The sequence below is a fragment of the Agelaius tricolor genome, unplaced genomic scaffold, assembly GCF_023055355.1.
Source record: "Agelaius tricolor isolate 1412-34295 unplaced genomic scaffold, bAgeTri1.0.p SCAF_16, whole genome shotgun sequence".
In the NCBI taxonomy this organism is placed as follows: Eukaryota; Metazoa; Chordata; class Aves; order Passeriformes; family Icteridae; genus Agelaius; species Agelaius tricolor.
The window spans coordinates 152,871-180,524 of record NW_027269276.1 but is presented as its reverse complement, the minus strand read 5'-3'; the positions used below and the strand labels follow the sequence as shown (position 1 = coordinate 180,524).

The 27,654-nt window shown below is 42.7% G+C and overlaps 1 protein-coding gene across 4 annotated transcripts; it reads left to right on the top strand.

Annotated features, from left to right (window-relative positions):
* Nucleotides 1-113: 113 nt before the first annotated feature.
* TP53BP1 (tumor protein p53 binding protein 1) lies at nt 114-27,179 on the top strand. Of its 4 annotated transcripts, XM_071441009.1 has the most exons (27): nt 114-405; nt 500-551; nt 621-708; nt 942-1,012; nt 1,646-1,804; nt 2,253-2,334; nt 3,537-3,682; nt 4,500-4,629; nt 4,961-5,052; nt 6,002-6,204; nt 7,151-8,330; nt 12,614-12,733; nt 13,346-13,582; nt 14,656-14,713; nt 15,917-16,009; nt 17,111-17,612; nt 18,297-18,449; nt 19,724-20,013; nt 20,313-20,489; nt 20,753-21,174; nt 21,302-21,493; nt 21,970-22,173; nt 23,130-23,342; nt 23,913-24,007; nt 24,984-25,183; nt 25,995-26,140; nt 26,845-27,179. In XM_071441009.1, the coding sequence occupies exons 1-27, from the start codon at nt 133-135 to the stop codon at nt 27,030-27,032; spliced, it is 5,766 nt and encodes a 1,921-aa protein (XP_071297110.1). In that variant the 5' UTR covers nt 114-132; the 3' UTR covers nt 27,033-27,179. The 4 variants fall into 4 exon arrangements, with proteins under 4 accessions (XP_071297110.1, XP_071297109.1, XP_071297108.1 ...); XM_071441008.1 differs by having other exon boundaries at nt 500-708; nt 6,032-6,204; XM_071441007.1 differs by having other exon boundaries at nt 500-708.
* The last annotated feature ends 475 nt before the right edge of the window (nt 27,180-27,654 follow it).

The window sequence follows — 27,654 nt, the reverse complement described above, 5'->3', positions numbered from 1 at the left end:
CGGCGAGGCCGAGCGGCGCTCCGGGGCGCTCCGGGGCGCTCTCGGCGCCATCCCGCCGGGCCGGCCCCCCCCACCGTCTCCCCGGTAACGGCGGGGCGGACGGGTCGCGCGCACCAATCGGCGCGCGGCAAGATGGCGGCGGCGGGAAGTGCGGCTGGGTTGGGCGGCGGACGGGCGGGCGGCGCAGGGCCCGGCCCGGCTCCGCAGCCTGCGCCGTCCTGCATGGAGCGCGGCGGGAGCAGCCAGCTGGACCCTGGATTCTCGCAGCAGGGCACGCCCCTCCTCATCGTGGAGGACTCGCAGCCCCAGGGCGCGGAGGCGGACGCGGAGCCGGACGCGGAGCGGGCTAGGCTCGGCGAGCTGGCCCGCCGGCTGCCGGCCCGGCGGAGCCCGAGCCCCGTGCTGGTGAGCGCCTGGCGTGGTGGCAGCATCACTCGGCCTTGCCCAGCCCGGCCCGGCCCGGCGCGGCTCTGACGCGGCCCCCGCCTCTCTCTTGCAGGACGTCGTCCGCGGTCCTGCTGGCAGCCGGGCGCCGCGGGAGCGACTCGCAGGTAAGGGCGGGGCGCGGGGTCACGGTGGGTCCGGGTACCGCGGTCGCGCTGACGGCGCTGTGCTTGCAGAGCCCATGGAGGGCCCGGCCCGCCCGAGCGCCTCTGGACCGCGGGGCTGCGCAGCGGAGGAGTCTCCAGCGCCCGACCGGGAGAGCAGGTACGTGGGGTGCGCCAGATGGCGGCTCTCGGCCGCCGCCTCTCTGGCCTGCTGCAATCTCTCTCGTGGAGGACAGGCCGAGAAGGCGGGCTCGCTGCTGTAGCGGCCGTGCTCGGCCCTGGCCAGGACGTGCGGTGCGGAGGGCTTGGAGCGCCTGGTCGGTGCCAAGTGACCCCTCGGAACGAGCCGCGGGGAGGCGGCCTGCAGGAACGCAGCGAGTCTCTCTGTTGCAGTGCCCTTGGAAAGGCCAGGGAACGAAGTGAAGATGATGTTGAGGACTGTGCTTCTTCGCCGTGTGTAGAAGGTAACTAACCCATTTCAGGTCGGTTTTTTGGGTTTTCGGAATTGGATCAACTGTCTGTGCAGTTTTTCAGTTGGGCTGACTCACTTGTCTCACCAAGGGTAATTATGCCGGTAATAATAGGTCAGAAATTGGCATCCTTTTCTGAAAGTTTATTTGTATGCTTTGGTGTTTGAAAAAAAAACGAAAAGAAGGTTGATTTATTATTGTTAGAATGGATCTTCAAGATTGAAGGTGGTTTAGAAGAAGCAGGGATGCATTGTGGTTATTAGGAAATGGAGCCTTATTATGAACTGGCATAATGGTCGTTGTCATCAGAGGATTTTCAGACACAGGCTGTGTGTTATCAAGATTATTTTCTATTCATGGAATGAAAGTCTGCTGCAGCTCCTAATGGCATTACATAAGCCCTTGCTGATTAATACAGATTTTTCAGTTAATGGCCAGTGTCCCTGTTGTGATACCATATTTTAATTAGTACAGCTGAGATCAGATCAGTTAGTTTATTCAGAGTTCTAGCAATAGCCTAAATACTTTGCATGTTAGAGGGTATATCTTTTGCCCTTGTAAAAGTGATGGATAGCCCTTGATTTTTTCTTTTTGGTATGTATGTTTGTAATGGATTTCTGATGTTAGATACAGGCATGTCACAGCTCCAGTTCGGAGTTCTAGAGCTGTCGCAGAGCCAGGACTTGGAGAGTGACTTGGTGCCCAGTGAGGGAGATGCTAGGCATCAGCTCCACGCTGGACCCACTGTCGTTTGTTCCAGACTTGTTAAGAATGAGTCTAAATATGGTAAGTGAAAATGATCATAGATGTCTTCTTGCTGCTATGTAGATTCTATCTAGTTTCTTTAAATTATAAATGTTATGGTTTTTTGACAGGAAGTACAGTACTAGTAGTTTCCAAAAATGAGTTCACAGCTCACTGGTAGTTGCAAATAATTTTGCCCCCTCTTTCCTTTGGACTAATTAATTTGTTTTCTTGTACCTCTCCAAGGGCTATCAATGATTCTTTCACTTCTCTTTCCTAATTGATTTCCAAAATATTTAGACAATCAGATACTGAATTCTTTCCCTGGTAAAAACCTCATCCTGTTTTGGTTTTTTTTCCTTCTTTTTATCATAGATAGTTCAAAATTAATTTTTTTAAATATAAGGCTTACCTTGGTATTTGTGTAAATTACAGACCTACATTTTCTTATTTGTATATTAATCCAGGTATTTTTCTTTTATCTCTCTAGAATTTTGTGCGGACAACATAGAAACTGACTCCAGCACAGAAGCACATACTGCTTTGGAAAGCCAGGCAGAGAAGTCTGAAAGGTAAAGCAGTCTGCCTTTTCTGTAGGTTGTTTGCTGTAGGCACACAGTTTGTGGGAGTGGAGTGGGGCTGCGGCCCAGCCTCATCCCCAATGGGTGCAGCTGTGAGCAGCACTGACAGCAATGAGCCATGGAGTACCCGGGTGTGCTGAGCAACCACTCAGGGAACAGAGGGCACACAGGTGCCATGCATGAGCATTGGGAGTATAAAAGGTTGGGCTAAAGAATAAGAAGGGCAAATGCTTGAAGCCTTCTGAAGTGGTATGGTTTTACTTTGTATGGGCAGAAGCTTTCTGAAATTGTATGAGGATGCGCTGTGTAGCGTGGCCATCTCAACTGCGACATATGCTGTGGCAGTTTGTGGGCATTCTGGAAGGTGATTTGTTTGTTTTTTTTACTAGATTTTTAGATATGGAAGAGGGTTCAAGGCAAAAGAGAAAGGGAAAGATGACACACTGCTGAGGCCTTCTTGTAGCAGTGCTGACTAAGGAATGCTCTTAGTATTCCCCGGTGAGAAACGATGTGATGTCAAACTCCTAAACACAAAGATATTGATAGGTTTGTTTTTAAGGGCAAGTTCATGGCATAATAAAATATGCCAGTAATTTTCCTAAAATGGTATGACTGGACTATACTAGAAGCAATAATTCATTTTGAGTCACAGAAGTTGTATTGTATTGTAAAATAACTTAATTGCTGTAGCATGGGCTTTCACTGCACAGGAGAAATATGGAGGCTAAGTGGTGGGTATTCCAGGATGCTTTTGCATATTTGCTATTGTAAGCTTTGTTTTAACTGTTTTAAAGTGTGAAACTTCAGTTTGTTGAATAGTATTGATTCTCTCTGGCATAAAATTTATATAATATTTAGCTCATCATGTATTATCATATTTTGCTACAAAATAATGTTCAAGAGGTGAAGTGAAATCCCTAGACTGCATTGACTAGAAGTCAGTAGAACATCTGCATTCCATTTAAGCATTGCTTAGATTGGTAGAAAATGTGAAAAACTGTTCTGAAAATATAACTTATCAAGGATGAAAATGTTATTTTGTCGAGAAGCTGGTTTTCTTTCTTCTTTCCTTTTTTCCCCTGTGTTATACATGAGTGAACGCCTTCTATCTGTTACTGATAGATTTTCTTTACAATGCTGTGGTCTTCATATTTTGAATTTCTCAGGTCAAAGACTGTGTCTTGCATTTTCAGAACTCTGCAGGAAGCAGAAGAGCATACCAGAAAGGAAACACCTGTCAGTGGTGCCAGTAAAACTGAGGAATCCCTTGGTTCTGCTCATGAGGAGTCAGATATCTTGTCAACACAGGAAGAGATGTTTCCCGAGAATCATGCAACAGGTAACAACAGACAAGCAGAACCAAAATGTCCATCCCAGAGCTAGTTATAGACATCATACCTACTTGATCTTCACAGACATTTAGTGTTTTAGGGTGTAGAGCGCCATGAGTATTTTTCATGTAACTACTGCTAAAATTGAGAACACTTTGGAAATGAAAGGCCACAGCCTCATTTACTATAGTATGGAATAATATCTAAACATCACTTCCTGTTAGAACGGCTACTGGCTTGTTAAATATATTTAATTTCCTTTATTTCTGTGCCCCTTGAAGAGCAAAACCAAAACCCAACTTTTACCATCTTCTGAAACTAATGATGCTCTGCCTTTGTAATGACGCCCCAGTGTGGATAAGTAGGGTAGGCAGTATAGGCAAACTTCTGCCCAGTGGTGTCTGTTCTGGCCTGATCTTGTGAATGAACCTTCTGTATCCAGAAGATTCAGTAACAACCTTCTCCTCACGCCAAGTCAGTGGTCAGTGCAAGGTGTCTTTCTTACAAGAACCTTGCCTATATTTGTATTTTAGTGCTGGATCAGGTGTGCTGATATTGGAGCCATTGGGGATTTTTTTTAAAATTCCCAGGTAGGAGCACTTGTACAGTCTAAAATCTATTCAGATTTTTCTTTTTCATCTGAACTATTTTGTGCTCACATTTCACATACTGAACTGTCATGTGCAGTCCTTCACCAGCTCTGAAAATCAGCTTGTTGTTGCCTATCTGAAAAGGAGCTGTGCAATAGCATGAGTTTAATTCCTCAGAATTGTCTAATCACTGTTTTTTGACTGTATTTCTGTCTTTGTTTTCTTTTGTTCAAAGCAACTGCAGGGAGTGGCTCTCTGATAACCAGGGTGGAAGAGGGAAGTTCTCTGGCGTGCACTCCTGCCCGCAGTCTGCAAGTCCTGCAGCTCTCTGGGCAGGCGTTCCTTGTACAGGAGGGTGATTCCACGTAAGTGAAAAATCCCCAAGCTCTTTCAAGAATTTTGTTGCAGTAGTGCATTCCCCCTACTCTCTTCATTATTCAAGGACTTGTGCTTGATTTTAAGCAATCAGTGTTTTAATTTTTGCGCTACAAGAGGAGCATGGCCTTATTTTGCAATGAAATGAACTAATGGTGGCCATCTGATCCCTGACTGTCACTAGTCTCTTACTGGTGGGCACCTGACGCTTCCCTTTCACGAGAAGAATTGTATTGTGGCATGCTGGAGCTTGATAGGAGAACTTAATGCATTTTTTAGTGAGGTGTGGTTTTCATTTCCCTGTTTCCTTTTGGTCTGCAGTGTCTCTTCAGGCCTAGTTATTCCTCCTCCTGTTTCCTTTGGACCCAATGCCCTTGTCCCCAGCAGTCCTACTGAACAGGGGAAAGCAGAAGGTAATGCTTTTCTGCATACTGTCTGTGGTCGTGTTTTTGTGCACTGATTTTATCAGAGCTTGCAGCCTTTTCAAAATCTGTTAAAATTATGTTTAAAGAATAAAGTAGAACTGAGAACAGTGAAGGAGTAGATGGAGATCTGTATTTTTGACTCTGTTGTTTAGGATTCTCTATCTGCTATTGATATTTCCTGCATAGCTATCATAATTAAATTAGTCCTGTTGACTAGTGACCTTTCATTTGAAAGATTGGAAATGCTTTGTATAGCATACAGATTTCTTCTAGCAATTATCTTCTTTAGGAACAAGCCATTCTTGCTACAGGCAGAAACCTGTATTAAGTCTATACTGTTAGGGCAGTAGGAAGGACAGATAAGAATTGCATCATAATAGGTTATTTTACCTTAATATAGACAACTTCCACAATATTTGTAAAACCTTTCATGTGCTACAAGTGTGTATCCTAAATTGTGTTGCCTAAAGAGAAATTATTCTATGTGATACATTGGTTGTTAAATATTTTCTCTAAGCACACATTTACCATCAAGGATTCCTGTCACAGAATGTGAAATACTGTTTTAACAGATATTTTGTTAGCTGGGGTCTGAATGAAGTTGCATTTTAATAAAGATAGCAAAAGGAAAAGAAATGCCTCAGAAAAATGCTTTTTTTATAAGTTGCAGACACTTTTTTTGTAATTGTAGAAGTTCTAGACCTGTAGCAAAATAGTCATATGAATTTATAACAAAACAATTACTTCCCCCTTTGAAAGTAAGAGTACGGATATTTTTGTTGATTTTTTTTTTTCCCTTTACGAAAAGAATGCTGCTGCAGACAAGATTTTACAAAGTTGAATACACCACTGAAGACAAATCTTTTAATAAGATGTTGAAAACTTCAATATAACACAAGAATTTAGTGCTAATATCTTTTCTGCTCATTTAAACCAGATGAACAGATGGATATATCTATCCCTGCAGATGGAAGAGAACTGATGCAAAAGCAGAAAGGAGATATGCTGGTGGAGATGGCCTTCCCTTGTATCCCTCCAAGACCTATTGTTCAGCCACAGGCTTCAACTCCAGTGTCCCAGAGTGCCCCAACCTTCTTTCCTGGATCTTTAGCTATGCCATCACAACCAGAGTTCTCTCATGTAAGGGTTCATGTATATAGCTTTTCTGAGGTTTTTATATAGCTGAGGCAGAAGATGTGTTTCAGTCAACCTCTGTTCTTTTATGTTGAGCTTCCCTACTAAGCTGTTCCCACCAGTTGCAATTATATATTAGTCATACTGTGTGGCAGTTTTTCCTGCAGAGAAAATGCAGAACAGCTTAAGAGGGCATAGTGAGTTACAAAACATAGAAGCTGTTGACTTAGACTGTGCTGCCTTCTTATGCTGAACTGGCCATCCTGCATCTCAAACTGCATCATAAATTAGTTTTTTATTGGGCAAGACCTTAGCATAATTTTTGTGGAGAAAGGGAAGCTGTTCCATAATAAAGTATTTTTATTCTACAAGGCTAGAATTTATTTACTGCATTTTTCAAGTTTCTTATTTTTGCTGTTGTTTCCTTTGTGTATTTTGATTCTGGAAATTATAACTATTCAAAAGGATTTAACAGTTTGTGGGTTTATACCTAAATATTATGAGTGTCATGAACTTGCTAGAAGCTTCACTAGTTGAAGCAGTGCTTCTCCTCAACTGAAAACAGCATTTGTGTTAATATAATATTGATATCACAGAGGCTCTTTCTAAAACCTTTGGTGGTTCAAGTAAAAATAGCTACTAATTTGCCATATTGGCCCTGTATTTTGTGATTTGGTAGTGAAAGATACCAAAGATTGTGTCTGACTTTGTCAAAGATCACTAAATAGTAATTCATGGTGATAATTTTTCTCAGCAAAATCAGATCAATCATGGCTCTCATAAATGTGTGGAGAAAAAAGTTGTGAATGTTTTTTGTTTTCATTGGTTGTTTTTTAATCTGTAGTTTTTTAATCTGTAGCTCTGATCCATAATCTAATGTAATTTTTTAGGAATAATAAACAGTCCTACTTGGGATACCCTAATACTCCATGTCCCACTTTTCTCATTTTAGGATATCTTTGTTCCAACTCAGAGTCCAGAGAATAAGCATGGAGAAGGAGAAACTGCTGGTTTAACCCCTTTATGCTTACCAGGAGACCTCTCTGGATCTACAGATGCTTTGTCAAAGATGTCTACAGATGACTCTGTGTTACAGCCTCCTGATTCCTGTAAACTGATGCTTTCTGCAAGTGCATGTAGCCAGCCCCCGAATACAGACGTCAGTTCAGACTCTCTGAACACGGGCCAAGACTGTGAGACCACACAGGTAGAGAGGATTTCTGAATGCAAGGCCTCAGACTCAAGACTCTCTTCTGTGGACAATGATAAAATAAAACTAAAAGTGAATGCAGGTGATCAAGCACCCTCTGAAAACTGTGAAAAAGCAAAAAAGGAGGATGTAGAGACTGCAGGAATGCCTGTAGGACAGTTTGTTAGTGCAGGTGTTGGAGAAGATGGGCCATTAGCCTCTACAGTTCATCGGGAGATTGAGTGTATTTCTGGAAGTCAGGCTGCTGCAGTTCAGTCTGGTCTGCTTGAGATTTTGTCATATGATCAAGAGGCTTCCAAATCTGAGGCAGTTCCTGAGACTCAGTGTGAAGAACAAGAAGAGAAACTGCAAATAAAAGAGAAGCAAATAAAAGAAGATAGGTCTCTTGTTAATATAACACTTTCTCATAGGTTTATTCTTGAAAGGGAAGGACAGTGTCATGAAGATAAAGAAGTGAATGATTCTTGTAAAAATAGCAAAAATGTAGCCCAGGAATTAGAAAAGATTGGACCAGAATGTCAGGGAAAAGAAGCTTTGAAAGGTTGCACTTTTGATGCTGGAGAGGCAAAGAGTATGGATAAAATGACTGCTAACATGGCAAAGCTCAATGAAGTTTTAGCTAAGCCTTCTGTAGGGGAGTTACTGGAGCAACACGATTTGCTTCCAAAGTTGAAGAGTGATGTTCAATCAGAAGTGGCATTGTCTGCCAAAAACCATCCTGATTGTTCAGAACTGGGACAGGTAGTGATAATAAGCAATCAGCCATCACTTCAAGAGAGAGGGTTTGAAACACATGTGGTTCAGCATGAGAATCTGGTACCAAAGAAAATGGAGGATACTGTTACGACAAGGAATCTGGAGCAAGAAGAGCAAATGCAGCCACAGGAGAAGGCAACTTCTAAGTCCCCCAGTCCTTCCAGTGGTAAGTGAATTTAGGTTAGTAGTTCACAGGTGTATATTTTGAGTAATGTCAAGGACAGCTGTATACAATCCTCAGTGTTTTCAGGGAGCACTGCTATTGGATGCACGTTGAGCAGCACTATACCTTACTGTGTTACATGCCGAACATGACTGCTGGTTCCCCCTGTGGTGTAATTCTCATTCCTGACTCTCACTGCTTTAAGGTAGAAATGCAGGGCGGGTTGAAGAACCAAAAATGCTGTGACCTTGGCAATGTTCAGGGATTTTTCTGACTTCTCCCCCACTCAAGAAGCAACAACAGCAGGGTCCATGAAAGGAATAGAGTGTATGGTAGTCAGTATTTTCCCTTTTGTAGGTCTCCTTGATTTTCAGTGGAGAATTTTCTTTGTGGGGGTGTACAGAACAACTTTGAGCTAGAAGCTAATAAAGCAATTTTTTTCTTGAGATTTTTTTAAAAGTAGAATGGCTTTTCACTCTCATGTAAGCTCTGGCTCAGCAGGTATTGTCGTGACCCATTAAAATAATTTAACATGCTGTGTGTCATTATACAAGATGCGGGATATTACACCTGTTTTGTTTGTGCCTCTTAGCTGGCTTCATCTTTAAACACAGGTTTTTTAAGACAATTTGGCATAGTCAGGAGAACAGTTCTGGTCTTCAAACTTAAGAGTATGGGATTTATTAAATACAACAATAAGTTCGGCAGTACACTGCTGAAATGATGATAAAGAGAAATAGCTGCAGTTACATAACAAGGTTAAATGTCAGGTTCCACTTCAGTATTGTCTTTCACAATTTTCACAGTCCAAAACTTCCTTTTTAAGAGAAAATAAACATAATTGTGTTTGACTTTGGATAATATTTCGCCTCTCATACTGTACTGAAAATGTTTTGGTTTTTTTCTTAGACAAATCTAAATGCAATTTAAGCACATCACAGTTGGCTGGGTTTACTTTTAAAAGGGAACTATAAGCAAATTTTTAAAGAAAATGAATTCCAAAATTAATGCTTCTTTGTGTTTTATGCATTTCTATTATGCTGAAGGGCTCATTGGTGTTAGGAGAGAGTTCAGGCTTTTGGCCTACTCTCCCTAATTGCCTTCAGGCTTATGAAGCATGGTGGAAAAAGTATGTAGAGTGGTATTTGCTCTCCTGACATCACTCAGTCCTTAAGGTATGAAGAGCTGTAGAGCATCCCTCTACTCTTAAAGCAGCTTTGTTATTGTAATAATTATTTCCATAATAAATATTTTAGGAGTCTAATCCCTTATCAACAAACTATGAAGCATAAATCAGTAAGCACAAACTTTAGGTGGGGGCTTGCTAGGGGTGCACTCTGTTCCTTCATCCAGGTCACTGACGAATACGTGGAGGCTGGACCCTGCAGTGACCCCTGGGAACACCACTAGCTGCAGGCCTCCTGACTAGATTCTGTGCCAGTGATCACAGCTCTCTGAGCTCTCTTGTTCCGCCAGTTCTCTATTGACCTTGCTGTCTGTTCATTCAAACCACACTTCCTGGGATTACCTATATGGATGTTTCAGGAGACAATTTAAAAAAATCTTCCTGAAGGCAGTGTAGACACCGTGCACTGTTCTCTTCTCATCTACCCAGCTGGTCATTCCGTCACTGGAGGCAATCTTGTTGGTCAAGTGTGATTGCCCCTTGGTCAATCCGTGCAGACTGCTCCTGATAACCTTCTCCTCCATGTGCTTAATGGGGACAACCAGGATGATTTGTTCCATCTTTCCATGGATGGAGGTGCAACTGTGGCCTGGTTCACTGAGTCCTCCTTCTTGCCCTTTTTGAAGACTGGAGTGACACTGGATTTCTGTCCTGAGGTGTCTCCTGTACTCCATGACCTTTCAAAGATGAGGGAGCATGGCTTAGCAGTAACATCTGCCAGCTCCCATAGCACTCATGGGCACATCCTGCTGTCAGGGCCCATATGGATGGTTGTGGGTGTCAGATTTGTCTAAATGATCTCTAACTTGATCCTCCTTGACTGAGGGGAAGCCTTCCTTTCTCTATACTTTCTCTCTTGCCTCCAGGATCTGGGTTTCTGTGCCACTGGGCTTATTAGTAAAGACTGAAGCAAAGCAGGTATTCAGTAACTCTGTCTTTGTATTCTTCATGACCATGGCATCCACCTCACTGAGCTGCAAACCTGTGGTGGTGGTCGCAGGGGTCCCAGGATGAGGGAAGAGATGAGAATCTCGACTCCGTGTTTCAGAAGGCTGATTTATTTATGATATATATTATATTAAAAGAAAATTATATACTAAAACTATACTAAAATAATGGAAGAAAGGATTTCATCAGAAAGCTAGCAAAGGAATAGAAAAGAATGATAATAAAATCTTGTGACTGCTCACAGCCTCGATACATGTGGCTGTCATTGGTCATCAAGTAAAAACAATTTCCCATGCTGGGTAAACAATTCTCCAAATCACATTCCAAAGAAGCAAAACATGGAGGAGCTGAAGCTTCCCAGCTTCTCAGGAGAAAAGATCCTAGCGAAAGGATTTTTTCATAAAATATGTCTGTGATACAAATCCACATTTTCCTTAGGTTTCTTTTTGCTAGTGATGTTCTTGGAGAAACCCTTCTTGTTGTCTTTGACATCCCTTGCCATATTCAATTCCAAATGGTTCTAAATCTGTTACAGGTTGATGGTCATAAGAATGGAAGAAAAGTTTAACTGTTTTGATTAACTCTTGTCATTGATAGAACAGTTGAGACTTCAATGTGAATGAAAGCATTTAAACTTTTAGTTGAGGCATTCACATTTTTTTCAGTTCTTGTGAAAGCTTGTTTGTATTCTCTTTCATGGTATCCCTTGGTATAATAATTAGAATATGCTGTTGGTCATTGTCGCAGACATCTTTTTGTGAAAATCTTTTCTTTGGGATTTTTTCTCTTCTGAGAAACTGAGGCCTCAGAAAAAAAATGTAAACAATGGTTATCTGCTGCTGTGGAATGCAACAGGTGGATCCGTGATTGGTCTCCTGTGGATGTTTGGATTTACTGACCAGTCACGGCAGAGCTGGCTCTCGCGCTCTGTCCAAGGCAGCTGCTTTTGTTATCATTCTTTTCTATTCTGTTCTTAGCTAGCCTTCTGAGAGACGAAACCTTTCCTTCTATTTCTTTTTAGTATAGTTATAATGTAATATATATATATATATCATAAAATAATAAATCAAGCCTTCTGAATGTGGAGTCAACATTCTTGTCTCTTGCCTCATCCAAGAACTCTGAACACTGTCACAGGTCATCACCTGTGCTGGTGATCATTTCATAAATTCTTTTGATCATTTGTTACTAGCCTGCCAAATGTGGATTTGTAGGTTAGAAGGGATTGTGGTAGCTAAATCAATATTCAATTGAGTTGCGTCAGTTCTTAGATAAAAGACTTTTTAAATGGAGACATGCTCTAGGCCATAATATGACAAGCATTCATAAACTGTTCGTGAGGAGGGCGGTTTGCCTTACAATGAGTGAGTACCATTGTGCTAGAAGGTACCTACCCACTGCAAAAATACAGTGAAGTTCTTGGGTTGATCTTCAGGATGTTGCAGTTGCTCAACTTAAATGTCTTTAAAGCTTGTGGTAATCAGATAGGTGATGGTTTTCAGAGTTTTCAAACAGATAATACATAATTGTTTGCTGATGGGGCATTTTTCTATGAGAGGATTATGGACACTACTTCTCTATAACATTGAAAGTTTGCAAGTAAATGCATGGAATAAGGCAAAAGAGCATTTTACTAGGTTTTTGATTTATTTTATTTGTTAAATCCTGCAACATCTGCACATAGTAAATCCACCAAGGCATGGTTTCCCTGATGCGATAGGCCACCTCAGCCATCATTCTGAGTAAGTTCTAGGTTATCAGTTCAGGCAACATGTAGCTTTGCCAGTTCATTTTTGTCCTAATCTTCATTTCTGTTTTTGACCTCATTTTCATCTTCTTTGGAAAATCCTGAGCATCTCTGAGGCAAAGCTGCATTCTGTAGAAGTCCTATTCACGTCAGGATATTTAGTCTTCCTTTTATCTAGCACCTGTGAGCAACAGCATTCAGTTGACCACAGTCTAGATTTTCACTGGGAGAGATTTTTCACAAAAAATGTGAGGATTATCAGTTAGAGCAGCTGTTCAGGGGGGGTTTGTACAGCACTGGTGTTATGCTTTTTCCTATTTCCACAGCACAGTGAATATGTGCTTTTGATACTTGAACTAAAGTAGATCCTCTAAATTACTAATTCTGGTGCTCTGTGTCTTTTAGGAACCCCGTTTCATTTTACTTTGCCGAAGGAGGGTGATGCCATTCAGTCCTTAACTAGCATAACACCACCTCTTACTGGCCATCTCAAAATGGGACCCAGGAGACACAGCACACCAATTGGTGAGTTTGACCCAAATGGCTCTGTTCTGCAGTGAAAGCCTGGAAGCTTTTGATTCTTGGTGCAGTATGCATCAGGATAACGCAAACCTGCCTTGGCAAAAATTGCTACATTCCCCTTCAATGGGAGGGGGGGCTTATCCCTTTCCCACAGTTTCCTTATCATGTTTTCTCAGTCTCTAGTGAAGGTGTTTGCTCCCTGAGTACAGGGTGGTATGGAGCATGTCTTCCTTGCACTCAATGTGGTCCTGAATACAACTCCATTGAAGAATGTCAAAGAGCCTTCTGAGTACCAAAAGAAGATTGCTTCCAGTATTCTTCATCTTTTATCAGAACTTTCTCTGCTAGATTCACAAAACAGCACCCTGCAAGTGCTAGATAAAAAGAAGTCTGTTTTGCTTGGGTAGTAGTAGATTATTCTGTCATAAACTATGGATAATACCTCTGCTACAGAATTTTCATGCTTCAGATCTCTAGAAAGGAATTTCTACTACTGCAGCATTACTAATAATGCATGCAGTGAAGTGTCTTCAAACCAAAACTAGGACCTCAACCCCAGCAATGTGAATGACAGTAGCTACTTCTTGTTTCTTGTTTTTGTTTTTCTGTTTTCAGTGGATGATACTTACCCAGACAGCACTATAGCAACCAGTGATGTTACAGCAGAGGGCACAATGCGGACCAACGATGTCACTGTGGAAAGTGCAGTGGTATCAGCAGATGTGTCACAAGTGTATGAAAAAGGAGAGTCTGGTGTGGTTCCTGAGTTGGATGCAAAACTTTCTCTGCGAATGAACCTTGTGACCCCTGTGAATGATGGGAGTGAGGAGTCCTTGCCGTTCAGCTTGGAAAGTAAGAGGATGAAACCTGAAGTGTATGAGTCCTACTGGATCTCAGCCCTAACTCAGAACCTCTCTATGGCATTCCCCAAGGCAGTCTCTGAGTCCCTGTAATTTTTCTCATTTTTCTTTTTGGGCAGTGTCACTTAAATTTGTTTCTCTGTTTCTGCCATGCTCTAAGCAAGGATGAAGTGAGAGGAGAGGCTTCTGTTGTGAGGAAAGGTATTTCCAGCAGACTACAAATTGTGATGTATAGTGGCAATGATACACAGGATAGGAAGCGAAGTTTGATTGTGTTGGGTGGGAAAAAAAAAATATATAAGAAAATCATAGAATGGTTTGGATTGGAAGGGACCTTAGAGATCACATAGTCCCAACACCCTCTGCCATGGGCATAGGAAGCGAAGTTTGATTGTGTTGGGTGGGAAAAAAAAAATATATAAGAAAATCATAGAATGGTTTGGATTGGAAGGGACCTTAGAGATCACATAGTCCCAACACCCTCTGCCATGGGCAGGGACACCTTCCACTAGGCTAGGTTGCTCTAGGTTGTATCCAGCCTGGCCTTGGACACTTCCAGAGTTGGGGCAGCCACAGCTTCTCCAGGCAACATGTGAAAGTGCATCACCACCCTCACAGGGAAGAACTTGTCTCTTAATTAAAAACTGTTTTCCTTTTTTTTTTTTTTTTTTTTTTTAATAAGCCCCCCTTTTAAGTACTGAAAGGCCACAATGAGGTGTCTCTGGAGCCTTCTCTTCTCCTGGCTGAACAAGCCTGGCTTTCTCAGCCTGTCTCTGTGGGAGGCATTCTCCAGTTCATCTCATCATATTTGTTGCTTCCTCTGGACCTGTCCATAATCTGGAAAAAAAAGTTTGACAGGATTTTAACCAGAACAGTGGCATTCAGTCTAATAGTCTAAAACTTGTAGAAACTTAGGTCTGTTCTGAGAAGTTGTATGGGAAAGCCTGGGCATCCTTTGTCCGGTGTTACTCAGCCTCTCTTCACTGAGTGTATGGAGCTAGGAGAGGTTGGGAAAAGTCCTTTTAGATGATTCCAAAATCATCCTTCCCTTCCTTGTTGTTTCAGAGCCTGCAGCCAGTGACAGGAAAGATGGATCCTCTGCTGCTGCTGAGACTGCTGCTAGGTAACTGGGGCTTCTTGCTGGGCAGAGTTAATACAAAGGTCTGGGTAGATCCTTTCTCCACGTATTATCAACTGTAGGGGAAAAAAAATTAGAAGGAGACACAGAAGCAAGGAACATTCTAGCAGTAGATGTGATATTAACTCTATAGCTCTTGCAGCAGGTTTTAATTACATAGGCAAAGTGGGAACCTCACTTGTTTGTTCATTATGGGCTATGTGGTTCCTACCAATGTCAGCATTTTGCCTCCATTAGATTGTAGTCAAAGCCAGAAGTTCATGTCTTGTGCAGTCCAGAATGCAAATCTGCCTTATCCATCTCTTAAATTCCAAGTATATGGGTTTCTGCTGTCTTTCATGGTGCAATTTTCTGCGAAGAACCTGAAAAGTTCTGAAAGAGAATTATCTTTTTGGTATAAAGCTGATAGAAACTCATAATCAGTTCATGGATATACAGAAATCACAGGTTAACATTTTGACCAAAACATTGAGTTATTCCCTTGGTCTTTTGATTTGTATGTATCAATCTTACCTCAAATTTAATGTCTAGCATTGCTTGATTTAGCTTGCAGGGAGTAATGTTTGTAAACACTAACAGGAATCTCAGTAGGAAGATAGCGATCTGTAGTAATCAGAGTGAAGAGTAGTGGTTTGAAGTAATGAGAAAACATAGGAACAAACTCAGTATCTTTTGTTACAGGATTGCTTGGTAGATGGTAATCATGCCTCAATGCTGAGGATGGGTGATAGTAATTTCTCACTGGTTGAGGATGGGTTACCTTTATAGGTATGGGATGAATATGAACTCTCAGGGTCTGCTTTATGACTGTAATTCCCACTATTCTTGTGGTGCCATGAAATTCCTGAGAAGTAAGCCATAAAGGGTCTAACTGGTGGGTACCAGAGGCACTAGATGCTGAAACTCTTGATGGTGCTGCAGTTTTCCACACAATGGTTTCTGGAACTGTTCCATTGTTCTTGGCTGTTAGGGTGTCTTCAGAAATGACAGAAATGCTTGTGCAATTGCAGCTTCATTCTTGATCTTTGAGATGGATCATATCAGTCATTCTGTGGCTGTGTAGGAGCCTATTCTCCTCTCACTCTGTTCTCATGAGGAGCTAGAGAATTCTTGTTTTGCTGTATGAGGGTTTTTCTCACTTCCTGATGAATTTTTGTTTGTTTGTTTGTCTTAAATCTGCACTGCTAGCTCCCAGAAAGCATCATCTGTGTTTAGTCGTGTCTGTGAAGTTCGTCGAGAGGATGAGGCCAGAGGTCATGGTCTTTCCACTTCTCCGTTTAGGTAACTCCTCACAGTCTTTGCCTGCCAGTCCTGGTTGGATTTATATTCAGGTGTGCATTTTCTACATCAAAGAAATTGTGCTAAGTCATTTTCTTTGAGTGACTTAGAAGGTTGGGGACAATGGGGTAAGTATACTAAATCTGCATGTTTGTGTCTCACTTGGTTATCAGGCTTACCTTCTGATTGAGTGGCCATGTGATTCCAGAAGACTGATATGCTTCAGTGAAGTCTTGGGTTTGAGAAAATTGAGACCATATTTAAGGCTGTTTAAATACCTTTTCTGTCTCCTCTAAGATCTTCTGACCAGTTTTGTTGGTTTGTTGTTGCTGTTGCTATTGTCCCCCTTCCAAAGGACTGTACAGCTGCGTATGTTACAGTGAGGAGGGTGCTGCCTGGAGAATTAGAAGTAGAAATCTGCTTCTTTAGTGTTTTCCATTCTATCTTTTGATGGGACAATGAGGTCTTGGTCTGTGTAGAAAGAGTAACCTGAGTTTCAACTACATTAAAAAGACCATAACGAATAGGGAGTTCCAGTGCTCGGCAAGGCACAGCCAGAAGGGAAAACAGTCACTCCTCAGAATCCTCAAGTACCCAAGGGAAGCCAAATACGTACTTCTAGTTTGGATCAGTATAGTGTCCCACATAGTACCTGGCAGAGGCAGTACTTTTGGCAGAGCAGACAAATTCTAATGAAAACACTAGACAGCGTTTGTGTTTATGCTGCTGGGTCTTCTTGCTACCTGTGATTATCAGTTTCAAGCCAATCAAGCACTGGAGGAGCCTGAAGTAACTTCAAGATGACATGCTTCTGGGAAGTTGCATAGTTGGTGCCTAATGTGTGGAGTGTAGCAAGAAAATCTGTATTTCAAAAAGCACTTCGTTCTGTACGGTGTCAGCCATTTTACCACCCTCTGTATCACTTGAGAAGTGTTGAAAGATTTTTTTATTATTTGAACTCTCTGAGTTTTGTGCAATTGTAAGAAGCAATTGAGTGACTGCCAAAGTGGGGGTTTTTTAATACTGTTTTTACTTGAGCGGCAGCATATTGGTTGTCTTGTTTTCTTAATCAGTAGTTTTGATCTGTGCGTAACTGGTTTGCAGGGGAGATCGGTTAATTTTTCCTGGCACACAAGAAGATGCTGAATTACCTACCAATCCTAGTGATTGGCAGTACCAGCAACAGAAGGCAGACGACAGTGGTGGACAGAACCTAATTCCTCAGAGGATGCAGCAGGACTGCCATCAGCAATCTTCTGGTGAAGAGGATGGAGAGTCTATGGAGACTGATGTTGTAAGCACTCAGGCAGAAGATAAGAGAAGAATGCAGAGAAAACAAAGTAAGGCTGTTCAAATTGATCAAAGTCAAGAGAGGTGGGAAAACATCAAGGATAAAGGGATCCAAACTACAGCAGACTGTCTTTTTACCCCAACAACTGTTACAACAGCAACACAAACATCAGAAGAAATCTGTAGACAGGTGGAAACAGGAACCAGTATGTCTGGGCAAAAACCTGGGCAACAAGATGTGAACGTTCAAACCGACGAGAGTGGGGAAAAGCTTGTCAACACCTCTGGAGATGACACGGACTCTTTGCGCAGTCAGGTGGGATGAGGGCTGCCTGTATTTAACTGCTTTAGGACAGTAAAGTATCCTTTCAGCTAGTAGATTCATTAACAGTTGGTTCTCTATTGAAAAAAGGCCAAGGGCCACTTTAAAATGTTAAAGTCACAAGCTGTCCTGAATCAACTGTTACAGTAGCAATACTCACTGGACAGCATGAATTTGGGAAGTAAATGTCTCCATAGGTATTTTCTGGAAAAATGTGACAAGTTTTGATTGGTTGGTTGATTGTTTTTGTTTGGGATTGGGTTTTTTATCAACAGAAAATCTAGAAAGATGATTTTTTTACTAAACGTGATTTAAGACTGATGTGTCCTGTGGGAAATAGGAGATAAACAGGGCCATAAAAAGACAGTGCAAGATTGATGTGATACATGTGGGAGTCTACTGAATCAAAGAGTATCAGAAGCCATGCTAAACAAGTTTGCTGTTTCCTCCTTGGACTGTTGTGATTTCCCTTCCTCTACTTGTCAGCAGAATGTGTTCAGTTCTCCTTTGTTTAGGGTCTTCTGTGTTGCATTAATTTGTAACAAGATACTTAAAGGTTCCCTACTCCTGTACTTTAATATGGTATGAAGAAACTGTACTGCAGAGGTAGCCCTACTCAGAAACAGTTTGCTTTTTGTTGTGGTCTGTTTTGATTTTACTGTATCCTCTTTATTACAGGGAGAGGAGGAATTCAACCTTCTTCACCCACCCAAAGGCCAAATTCAGCGTCGCCACGTGCGAACCATTCGAGAAGTGCGCACTGTTGTTACACGTGTTATAACAGATGTCTACTACATCAATGGTGCAGAGGTGGAACGAAAGGTAGTTGAGGTAAGTTCCTGTTTTCGTGGCTAAATGGGATGAGATACTGGCTGAAAAGTGGAAGTAGTTAAAGTGAGAACATGTTGTGACTGCAGGAAACGAGTTGAATGAACAAATCTTGGCTGTGATGCCAAGGCTTTCTTCATGAGAGGACTTGCAGGCCATTTAGTGAACAGCAAAAGCTGTGGTTTTGGTGCTGGTATGCTTCATGCCATATGTTCTCAAGACACATTCAAGCCCCATAGAACTCAACAAAAGACTTACTGTAACATTAAAAATGGAGAATTAAGCGTCCTGAAATATGCTTACATAGTTTGTGTAATCACAATCATATAACCATTTCTGCTTTACCTACCAACACTTGATATCACTGTTCTGTAGATGCATGTTTTTATATCCATAAAGCTTTAGTAACTCCAGATGACAAACTGTCTGAAACTGATCTTGGATTATAAGCAACCCGAAGCTCCTAGTGTCTCATATATTTGTTGCAGTCTCACACTCTAGAGGGATGGGAATTATTCAAAGCCAGACCAATTGGATACCAAGCTGAGCTCTGCCCTGTTGCTAAGGAAACTTTCCTGTCAAGCCATCCAGGAGCCACTCTGGCAGTCACAACTGTCACCACCTGAGCTGGGACTGAGGCCCCTTCACAGTAGACAGCTCCAGTGAGCTGATGGGTGCCCTGCTTGAGTCCCTATGTGCCCCACACTCACACTGTCAGATCAGGTTTCCTCACCCTGGACTGGACCCCAGGTTTCCCATGGCAGAGTCTCAGACATCTAGATCCTTAAAATAATTTAATCTTGTTGCAATAACTAAATAACAATAACAGCTTGAGCTGGTGCCTCCAAGGAGAGACCTTGAACAAAGGGCACCCTGGGCTTTTTTACCCCTACAGTCTAAGCTGGAAAAATGCAGGAATGTCTGGGGGTCTTCTGTTCCTGCTGTGCCTCCAAGTCCAGGTCCCACGTCCTTATGTCTGGGGCTCTCACCCCCCAGAGCTCAACATGCAGCTTGCACTTGCAGCCCTGTGCTACCTGCACTGAATGCATTCCTCAACACTGCTGACTGAGGTCTTAATGTGACTTCTTGATACAGAACAGCTGCAGGCCTGTAGTGAGAGATGCACTGTCTACCATGGATTAGCCCAGACTGAAGTTTGTGTGGCTGTTATCAGCTTCATGAATGTTGTATCAGCTTGTCTGCACTTTGGACTGGTAATTGTAAAGCGTCTAGCACTTGCATCATCTTAGACAATCCTCTTTTTTGCTTATTTTAAGGAAACTGAGGAGCCTGTAGTGGAGTGCCAGGAATGTGAGACCGACATGTCCCCTTCAAGAACTGCAGGGGGCTCGTCGCTGACCTCAGGGGACCTTGGTGATGTCAGCTCTTTGTCGTCTAAGGCCTCAAGTCTCCACCGTACATCCAGTGGAGGAAGCAGTGGTCACTCTGCCACGCACAGCAGCAACATCTCAGGGCGAGGAACTGGAGCTGTAAAAGGGAAAATGTGTGGGACAGAAACCGGAGAATTTGCTTTACCCATTGGCAGAGGCATCTCAGGAAAATTGAGGTAAGTGCAGGAAAAGAGGAAGAGATGTTTTGCAGAAACAAGCATCTGGCTTGTGAGTGTGAAGCAGGGTAGACCTAAATCAAAGGTTTTCTGAAAAAGATCTGGCTTGATGAACAGAATTAAGGAGGTAGTATTTGCTTTTGCATCTGTTCTTCCTGAAGGAGTAACTTGTTTTCTTGTGTGGTATTGCTTTGCAGCAAAGAGGCAAAATTCTGGATGTGTTGTGATGATTAAGAAAATGGGAGGATCCTAGTGAGCTGGCTTCTCTCCTCAAAACAGTTAACTCATAAATTCTCTAGCCCTAGGAAAGGAGCTGGTCAGCCTGCATCGCCACTCAAAGTTAGCCAGACAGGAGCACTGCCTTGTGAGGAAGAGGAGGACTGTATGCCTGGCACTCGTCAGGCTGGCAGAGCACCTGTGACACTTCGTGGACGAGGAAGAAGAGGACGCCCATCATCTCGAACAACAGGAACAAGGTACCTGGAAAAAGGAGACTGTAACTTTAATTTATTGCAAGAAAGAGAATAGGGAACTTCTGTCTTAATGTCCTAGAGGAAAAGGAGTACTGAGTATTTCAGAAGTTTCTGGTGATACCATATAGCAACTGCAAGCACCTCCTCCAGGTATTTTATACTTAGTAATTGTTTTTTCAGATCCTTCTGGGAATGCTTTTTGTCTTTTTTTTTTTGTCTTGGTTTTTTTTCTCCCCTCTCTTATATGGTGCTGCTTTTTTCTACAGAGATTTAGCTGGACTGCCAGATATGGAGGATCTCTCAACTACAGCATCACCCGAGGAGAAATCATTTACTCGTTCAGTTCGCCTGCCAGATGGAGGAGAGAAATCTGGCACTTCTGGCTTCTGTGCCTTACGCCGTAGTGACTCTCCAGAAATCCCGTTTCAGGTGGTGACTGTTCCTTTGGACTGTGCAGAGTCATCCACTGGGAGCAGCTTTGTGGGTCTCAGGGTTGTAGCAAAGTGGTCCTCAAATGGGTACTTTTATTCGGGGACGATTACCCAAGATGTTGGAGCAGGAAAGTACAAGCTGCACTTTGATGATGGATATGACTGTGATGTGCTAGGAAAAGATATTTTGCTCTGTGATCCTATCCCACTGGAGACAGAGGTGACTGCACTCTCTGAGGATGAGTACTTCAGTGCAGGTAAGAGCAGTGCTTGAGTTTCATACTTGGTTTTTTGATTTGCTGAATGTGGTGGGGAATGGATGCTTGTTCCAGGAGGATGAGAAGCCTGGGTATGGTTGACTAACAGCTGTTGCTGTCTTGTCAGGTGTGGTGAAGGGACACCGGAAGGAGTCTGGAGAGCTATACTACTGCATTGAAAAGGAAGGCCAGAGGAAGTGGTATAAACGAATGGCTGTTATCCTGTCTCAGGAACAAGGAAATAAGCTGCGGGAGCAGTTTGGGCTAGGTCCTTATGAACCTGTCACCCCTGTAACCAAAGCAGCTGACATCAGTCTTGGTAAGGAAAGGTGCTGTTGAGCTGCTGACTGCTATTCTGTGTCTTGTGCCTTTGAGGTAACTCTAGTGCCTAGTGGTCTGAATTGCCAATATTTAAATGTTTTTGGATATTCAGTGATGCTTTTCGTACTTTATAGTGAGATTTTTGAGATCTTTTTATTGTTTGGCCTCAGAGACTTAGTGGTATTGACTGGCTTGTGGAAAGTGGTCTGCTTCAAGGACAGTGATGCTTGCCATACCTAACATAAACTTGGTGGATGGCTGCTTTGATAATAAAGTCCCAGCAGTACTGAGAGGAAAATAGACAAGCAGGATACAGGGCTTGAGAAGAAAGATATATTTTTTCTTGCTTTCCTCTGTCAGAGGGTGGTGGCATGTATCTTCAAGGTACTATTGAGTTCTACCACTTCTGTACAGGGTGAAAGCTTGTGGAGTTTGGTGAGAGCCCATGACTAATTCCTGCATACTATATTGCAGATAATCTGGTGGAGGGGAAGAGGAAGCGACGTAGTAACCTTGGTTCTCCCAGCACTTCCAGCAGCAGCACAACTCCCACTCGTAAAGGGCAGGAGAGTCCACGTGTCCCACCAGTCTCACTGTCTGGGAAAAGGAAACTTCTTGCTTCTGAAGATGAACGATCCCCAGCTAAACGTGGCCGCAAGTCAGCAATGATAAAGCCTGGTGAGAACTTGAATTCATCTAGTTTTCTCAGCACTGCTTTTTCTGTAATTATCTTTCTGCTTTCCATAACTAAAAAGTAGATCAGATTGCTTTTTTTTTTCTGCATGGTTTGAGGCTGATTCCCCCTGGATGCATTCAGCAGCCAGAGGTACTTTCAGCATAGTCTGAGTATTTACTTGCCGTCTTTTGAGTTCTGCCTTTTGACTTTAATGTTGTGGTTGGTTGCAATAAATCCGTGGTTCTCTGGGCTAATATAAATCCAGATCCGGCTTGCTCAGGACTAAAGCCCGCACGGAATTGCATAGACGGAAGATAAAAGACGAGAAGCGCTCTTTGCCACATGGAGATGAACATCCAGTTTATTAGCTTGAGACAGGACACTTCTGGTGGCAGCGACCACCCAGGTAGCAAAGAGGCAGAACCACACCTGCCGTAGGGTTTTATGCCCCAGGTGATGGGGGCGGGGAAAGAGGACCACGGCCAATGGGATAACAGTGGGGAGGGGCGAGGGGAGGGACCACCCGTGGGACGGACCACCAGGGCATACGGAAACCAGGGGGTTATGCGAGGGAGAAACCATGTGAGGGGGAATATACCATCCACGTGACCCAATAACATTTTTTTCAACACCCAGTGCAAACAACTAAATAACTATTTAGTGCAATACAACAGTTGGTCTCTCTCTTATTTCTTTAGTCAGTCCTGAAAGCTATTAAAGGGACCCCTCACAGCAGTCAGTGTTGTTTCAGGATGCTGTTAAGACTTGCAAACTTGTCCTATTAGTTCTTCATGTTTTGATTTGAAGATCCAGAAGGATAAAAGATCCCTACCTAGCTTAGTGTAATTGTAGCCCAATCCTGCCTCTCTGTGTCTCCTGCAGTAAAATATCTGAGTTGAACTGGTTCCTCAGGTAAGACATACTTTTGAAGACTCATGATGCTTCTGTCTCTCTGCAGGGGCTGTGAGAGGTGGAGAGTTTTTAAGCACCTGTGAAGGTGTAGATGCTGCAGATCCCCCAGTACTGGACAGTGACCATGGACCCTTGCCCCACAATAAGACCCTCTTTTTGGGCTATGCCTTTCTTCTCACCATGGCGACACCAAGTGACAAATTGGTCAATCACCAGAAGCCATCAGATGGTCCCACTGGGAGCAGTGAGGAGGAAGAAGGTGAGGCAAATCTTACCCATTGCATTTTCAAGTGAGATGCTGTGTCTTTAGGAAAAATGCTGGATACTGTCTGATCAGACATTTGCTCTTTAATCCTTTGCAGAAAGGACCTAAGATTCAGTCTCTGACTTAGCCAACTTGTGGCCTAAGATGTGACAAACCTCAATGATGATCATAGGCTTGTTCAGCAGGCTAAGAAAGGTGTGAAAATTAGTGAGATCATCAGTGTCAGAATAGTATAATGTAAGTAGGAAGGTTTTGAGAGCTAAAGGATAGTGCTGGCAAGCAGAGAACATGAAAGCATGTATGGATTGCTCCAGTTAGCCTTTGCTGGTGTCATGTTTCATGCAGTTAAAGTGACAAGGTGCTCACCTGGCTACTGGTGTGTTGTTGCCCTTTCTGCTGCCCTCCCCCCGCCTTTTTTTTTTTTCCTGACTCTTAATGATTTTCTCTAGAAATTCTTGGGAGTATAGCTGGGATCCCTTACTGGAATAGATGAAGGCTTTGTAGACTAAGATGTAGGAATATAAGCAGATAGATTATAGTAAAAAATTGAACTTTCTGCTGTAGATTTTTTAGAGATGACTCCGTATGATAAACATTACATAGCACAACAGCTGCGAGCGGGAGCTGGCTATATCCTGGAAGACTTCAATGAAACCCAGGTAAGGGTTCACTTACTAATCTAGAACAACAGTCACAGAATAGTTGAGATTAGAAGGAATTTCTGTAGCTTATCTTGTCCAACTGCTCTGCTGAAAGTGGGTTCAAATAGAGCAGATTGCTTAGGTCCTTGTCCAGTTGTGTTTTGAGTACCATCAAGGATGGAAACAACAAAGCCTTTCTGGGCAACTTGATCCGAATAGGGGAAAAAAAAAAAGGATTTCTTGTATTTCAGTTTGTAACTGTTGCTTCTAGTCCTTTTGAGTGGATAACACTGAGAAGAGTGTGGCTGCATCTTTTGTATACCCTCATATCAGTCACGAATATGCATTAAAAAGACCACCCAAGCCTTCCCTTTTTGATCTTTAACAAGCTCAGCTCTCAGCTTCTGGTATGTCTGGTGCTCCAATGCCCAGGCCTCTTAGTGGTCCTTGGCTGGACCTGCTCTGGCATGTCTGGTGTTTTAGGTATACTGCAGAACCTGGGAGTGGATGAAGTACTCCAGATCTGGAGTGGTCTCACCATAGGTGTGTGCCTTGGAACACTTAGAGGTAGAGCTCTTCACTTACCAGATCTACTTGGACAACTAATTTAGTGTGGCTTTTACTTTTTTTTTTTTTTTTAATAAAGAGGGTAAATTGTTTTTGGAACATCTTGCTTGAGGAAGCAATCTTGTCTAGTGACTTACTGAGTCTCAGACTAAAAGGTAAATCATCTCTTTTGTGTGAACTAGAAAAGAGCTATGATACAAAAACTACTAGTTTTTGCCTAGAGCAACTGCAGAGCTTGGAATAGGATATGATTAAACAGATTCTTAAATCAGTACTACCTTTATCTAATTCACCTTTCACATAATATAGCTGTGAAAATCAAGATTTCAGTTGTTTTCTTCTTTAACCTGTTTAGCATCAGGATAATTTGGGGGGATTTTTTGCAAGCATTGCCTCCTGTTTACATGCCTTCTTTTCTCCCCTGAAGTGTAATGCAGCATACCAGTGTCTTTTAATTGCGGACCAGCATTGTCGAACTCAGAAATACTTGCTGTGCCTTGCCAGAGGGATCCCTTGCGTGTCTCATATCTGGGTCCATGATAGCTGTCATGCTAATCAGCTTCAAAATTATCGGAATTACCTTTTGCCAGCTGGATATAGCCTCCAGGAGCAAAAATTGCTAGAATGGTGAGTGCCAAATAACCATGATCTGAGTCTACAGACTCTTGCAGAGACCTGTTACACTTGGGAGGCTCTTGAATAGCTACAGATACTGAAGCTGACCTGAGTACTGACTCCCTATACTTTCCCTTCCATATAGGAGCAGCATTTCCATCTCTTTCTTTGGACTTAAAATGACCTCTAATGCCAAGGTACATTTGGGTGCCATATACACAAAAAACAGAGTCTCTTTGGAAGTAAGGAAGGTGTCAGTCTTTCTCATGAGGAAGGCAGAATTCAGACAAGGCTTCCCACACCTTTGGCTAATTTCTCTAATTGCTCAGAAATGGATAAAGGAGAACAGTACTATGTTAATTTCCTTTTCCTTTGATACATTTTGAAGCTAGCTTCTACATTTTCTGTGGAGTCTAATCCAGTAAGCCTGTTCTGAGATGACAGAGGAGCTCAGACTCCTTAGGCAAGCTGAGGGGCAGACACAAATTTGTAGATAGCTGTAGACTTTTGGGCAGGAGACTGAGGTCTTCCTGCTCAGCCCCATCAAAGTGGAAGCAATTTGGATGTGCACAAAAAAGGTGGCTCAGGATTAGGAAGAGCTCAGTTTAACTTTGGATATAGGCTGCTGTGCACATACCCACCAACACTGTCTAGCTCAGTGTTAGTCTCTATAAACAAAGGATAGTCAGTCCAAGTACTTCAGGAAGGGTGGTAAGAGAGTGGGTCATGGTGTACAAGATACTAAAAAAACATACACGGGTGCAAATCAGGTGACGAGGCTACTGGATATTCTTACCAGTCGGCATTTCTCTTCACTCTGCAGGCACCCACGAGAAAACCCATTCCATAACCTGAAGGTTCTCCTGGTGTCAGACCAGAAAGAGAACTTCCTGGATTTGTGGTCTGAAATTCTCATGACAGGGGGAGCAGCATCTGTTAAACAGCATTACTCACGTGCTCACAACAAAGGTACTCACTGGCCAGTTTCTCAAGGAATCCTATGCCACTGTGGTCTTTAGTATGGTTTAAAACCATGTGGGATGGTTTACAAGGTTGTCTGTAACAGAAAGGCAGGCAAAAGGTGAATGCTCACTACTCTAATATAATCTGTATATAGAGTACATCTAGGACACCTGTCTTGCAGAGAAGCTGCAGCAATTCAAAAGCCATCAGCTTCCAGCGTGTGTCGAAAGGGGGAAATTGATGTCTCAAATTGTGCTTCTCTTATCCTTCTGAACTGGGCTGTCTCTCCCTCTCCGTATGTGATGTAGGCCCTAGCACTCACAGCCTGAGGTCAGGACTCAGAGTCATGCCTATACTGCTGGCTACTGGTTTTCCCCTCATTTTTATCTGGACTAAAAGGAATATTTTCTTGTGAGGTGCAGGGCTGCTGTAGATGTGTCTTATTACAAAGAGAATTCACTGCCTAGGAATGAGAAGACATAAGAGTAGTTCATAGTGGCAAAACACGCTGAACTGCCAGGTTGGATGGGGCTCAAAGCAACCTGGTCCAGTGGAAGGTGTCCCCATTCTTGGCAGAGGGTGGAATGACATGAGCTTTTAAGGTCCCTCTCAAATCAAATAATTTAGCATTCTGTGCTTCTATAATGTTCTGCTGCAGAGCAAAATCCTTTTTCTTCACCTGATAGATGCCCGTCTTTCTTCCTGTACAGATATTGCTTTGGGTGTTTATGATGTGGTGGTGACTGATTTTTCCTGCCCAGCTGGTGTCTTGAAGTGTGCAGAAGCTTTACGGCTGCCTGTTGTCTCGCAAGAGTGGGTGATCCAGAGTCTTATTGCTGGGGAGAGAGTAGGCTACAAGCAGCATCCAAAATATAAACATGACTATGTCCCTCACTGAGTGAAACTCTGCCCTGCTGTCCAGCTGTTGTGCAGTGTTTTAAACAGGTTTTAAATGTTTGTGAATTGGGCAGTATGCATGGATTATTGTATATAGTTTTATCTGCTGGACTTTTATGATTAAATAAATGTTTGATCTCTTGTGGTATCTGCTGGTACTCCTCATTTATCTAAACTTACTCAGGGCAATGCCTTCAGGAAAGGAGTGCAGAGAAAAAAGAAATGCTTACATTTCTCTGAGTGAATATCACTAATATTCTGCTTTGAGTAAAGCCTGAGCTAACACAAAGTCAATTACAGAGAAAGAGTGTTTTCCATTAGCAGAAGTTCAGGGCCATAGCATTTCTGTTTGTTGGGAAGAATACCATGTTCTGTTTTCCTCCAGTTTGCTCCAGTTGTTATTTTCTATTAATTTCATTAAGGTGCTGCTGAAGTGAGTGCTAGAGATTAGACACAAGAACCTTGGACAACTAAACTACTAGGAGACTGAGGTACAAAGAGTGTGCAAACGCTGTGTATCTGTAAATGGTAGCGGGATAAATCATCTGCTTTTGAGCGGCTGCATTCACAGCTTAGTGGTCAGCTGCTGTAAAGGCAAAAGCTCTTCACACAAACAGTGCTAT

Coding starts and splice junctions, on each gene's coding strand:
- TP53BP1 (XM_071441007.1), top strand. CDS start 133: ATGGCGGCGGCGGGAAGTGCGGCTGGGTTGGGCGGCGGACGGGCGGGC. Junction 1,013..1,645: donor TTCTTCGCCGTGTGTAGAAG/GTAACTAACCCA, acceptor TTCTGATGTTAG/ATACAGGCATGTCACAGCTC. Junction 13,583..14,655: donor CTTGCCGTTCAGCTTGGAAA/GTAAGAGGATGA, acceptor TTGTTGTTTCAG/AGCCTGCAGCCAGTGACAGG.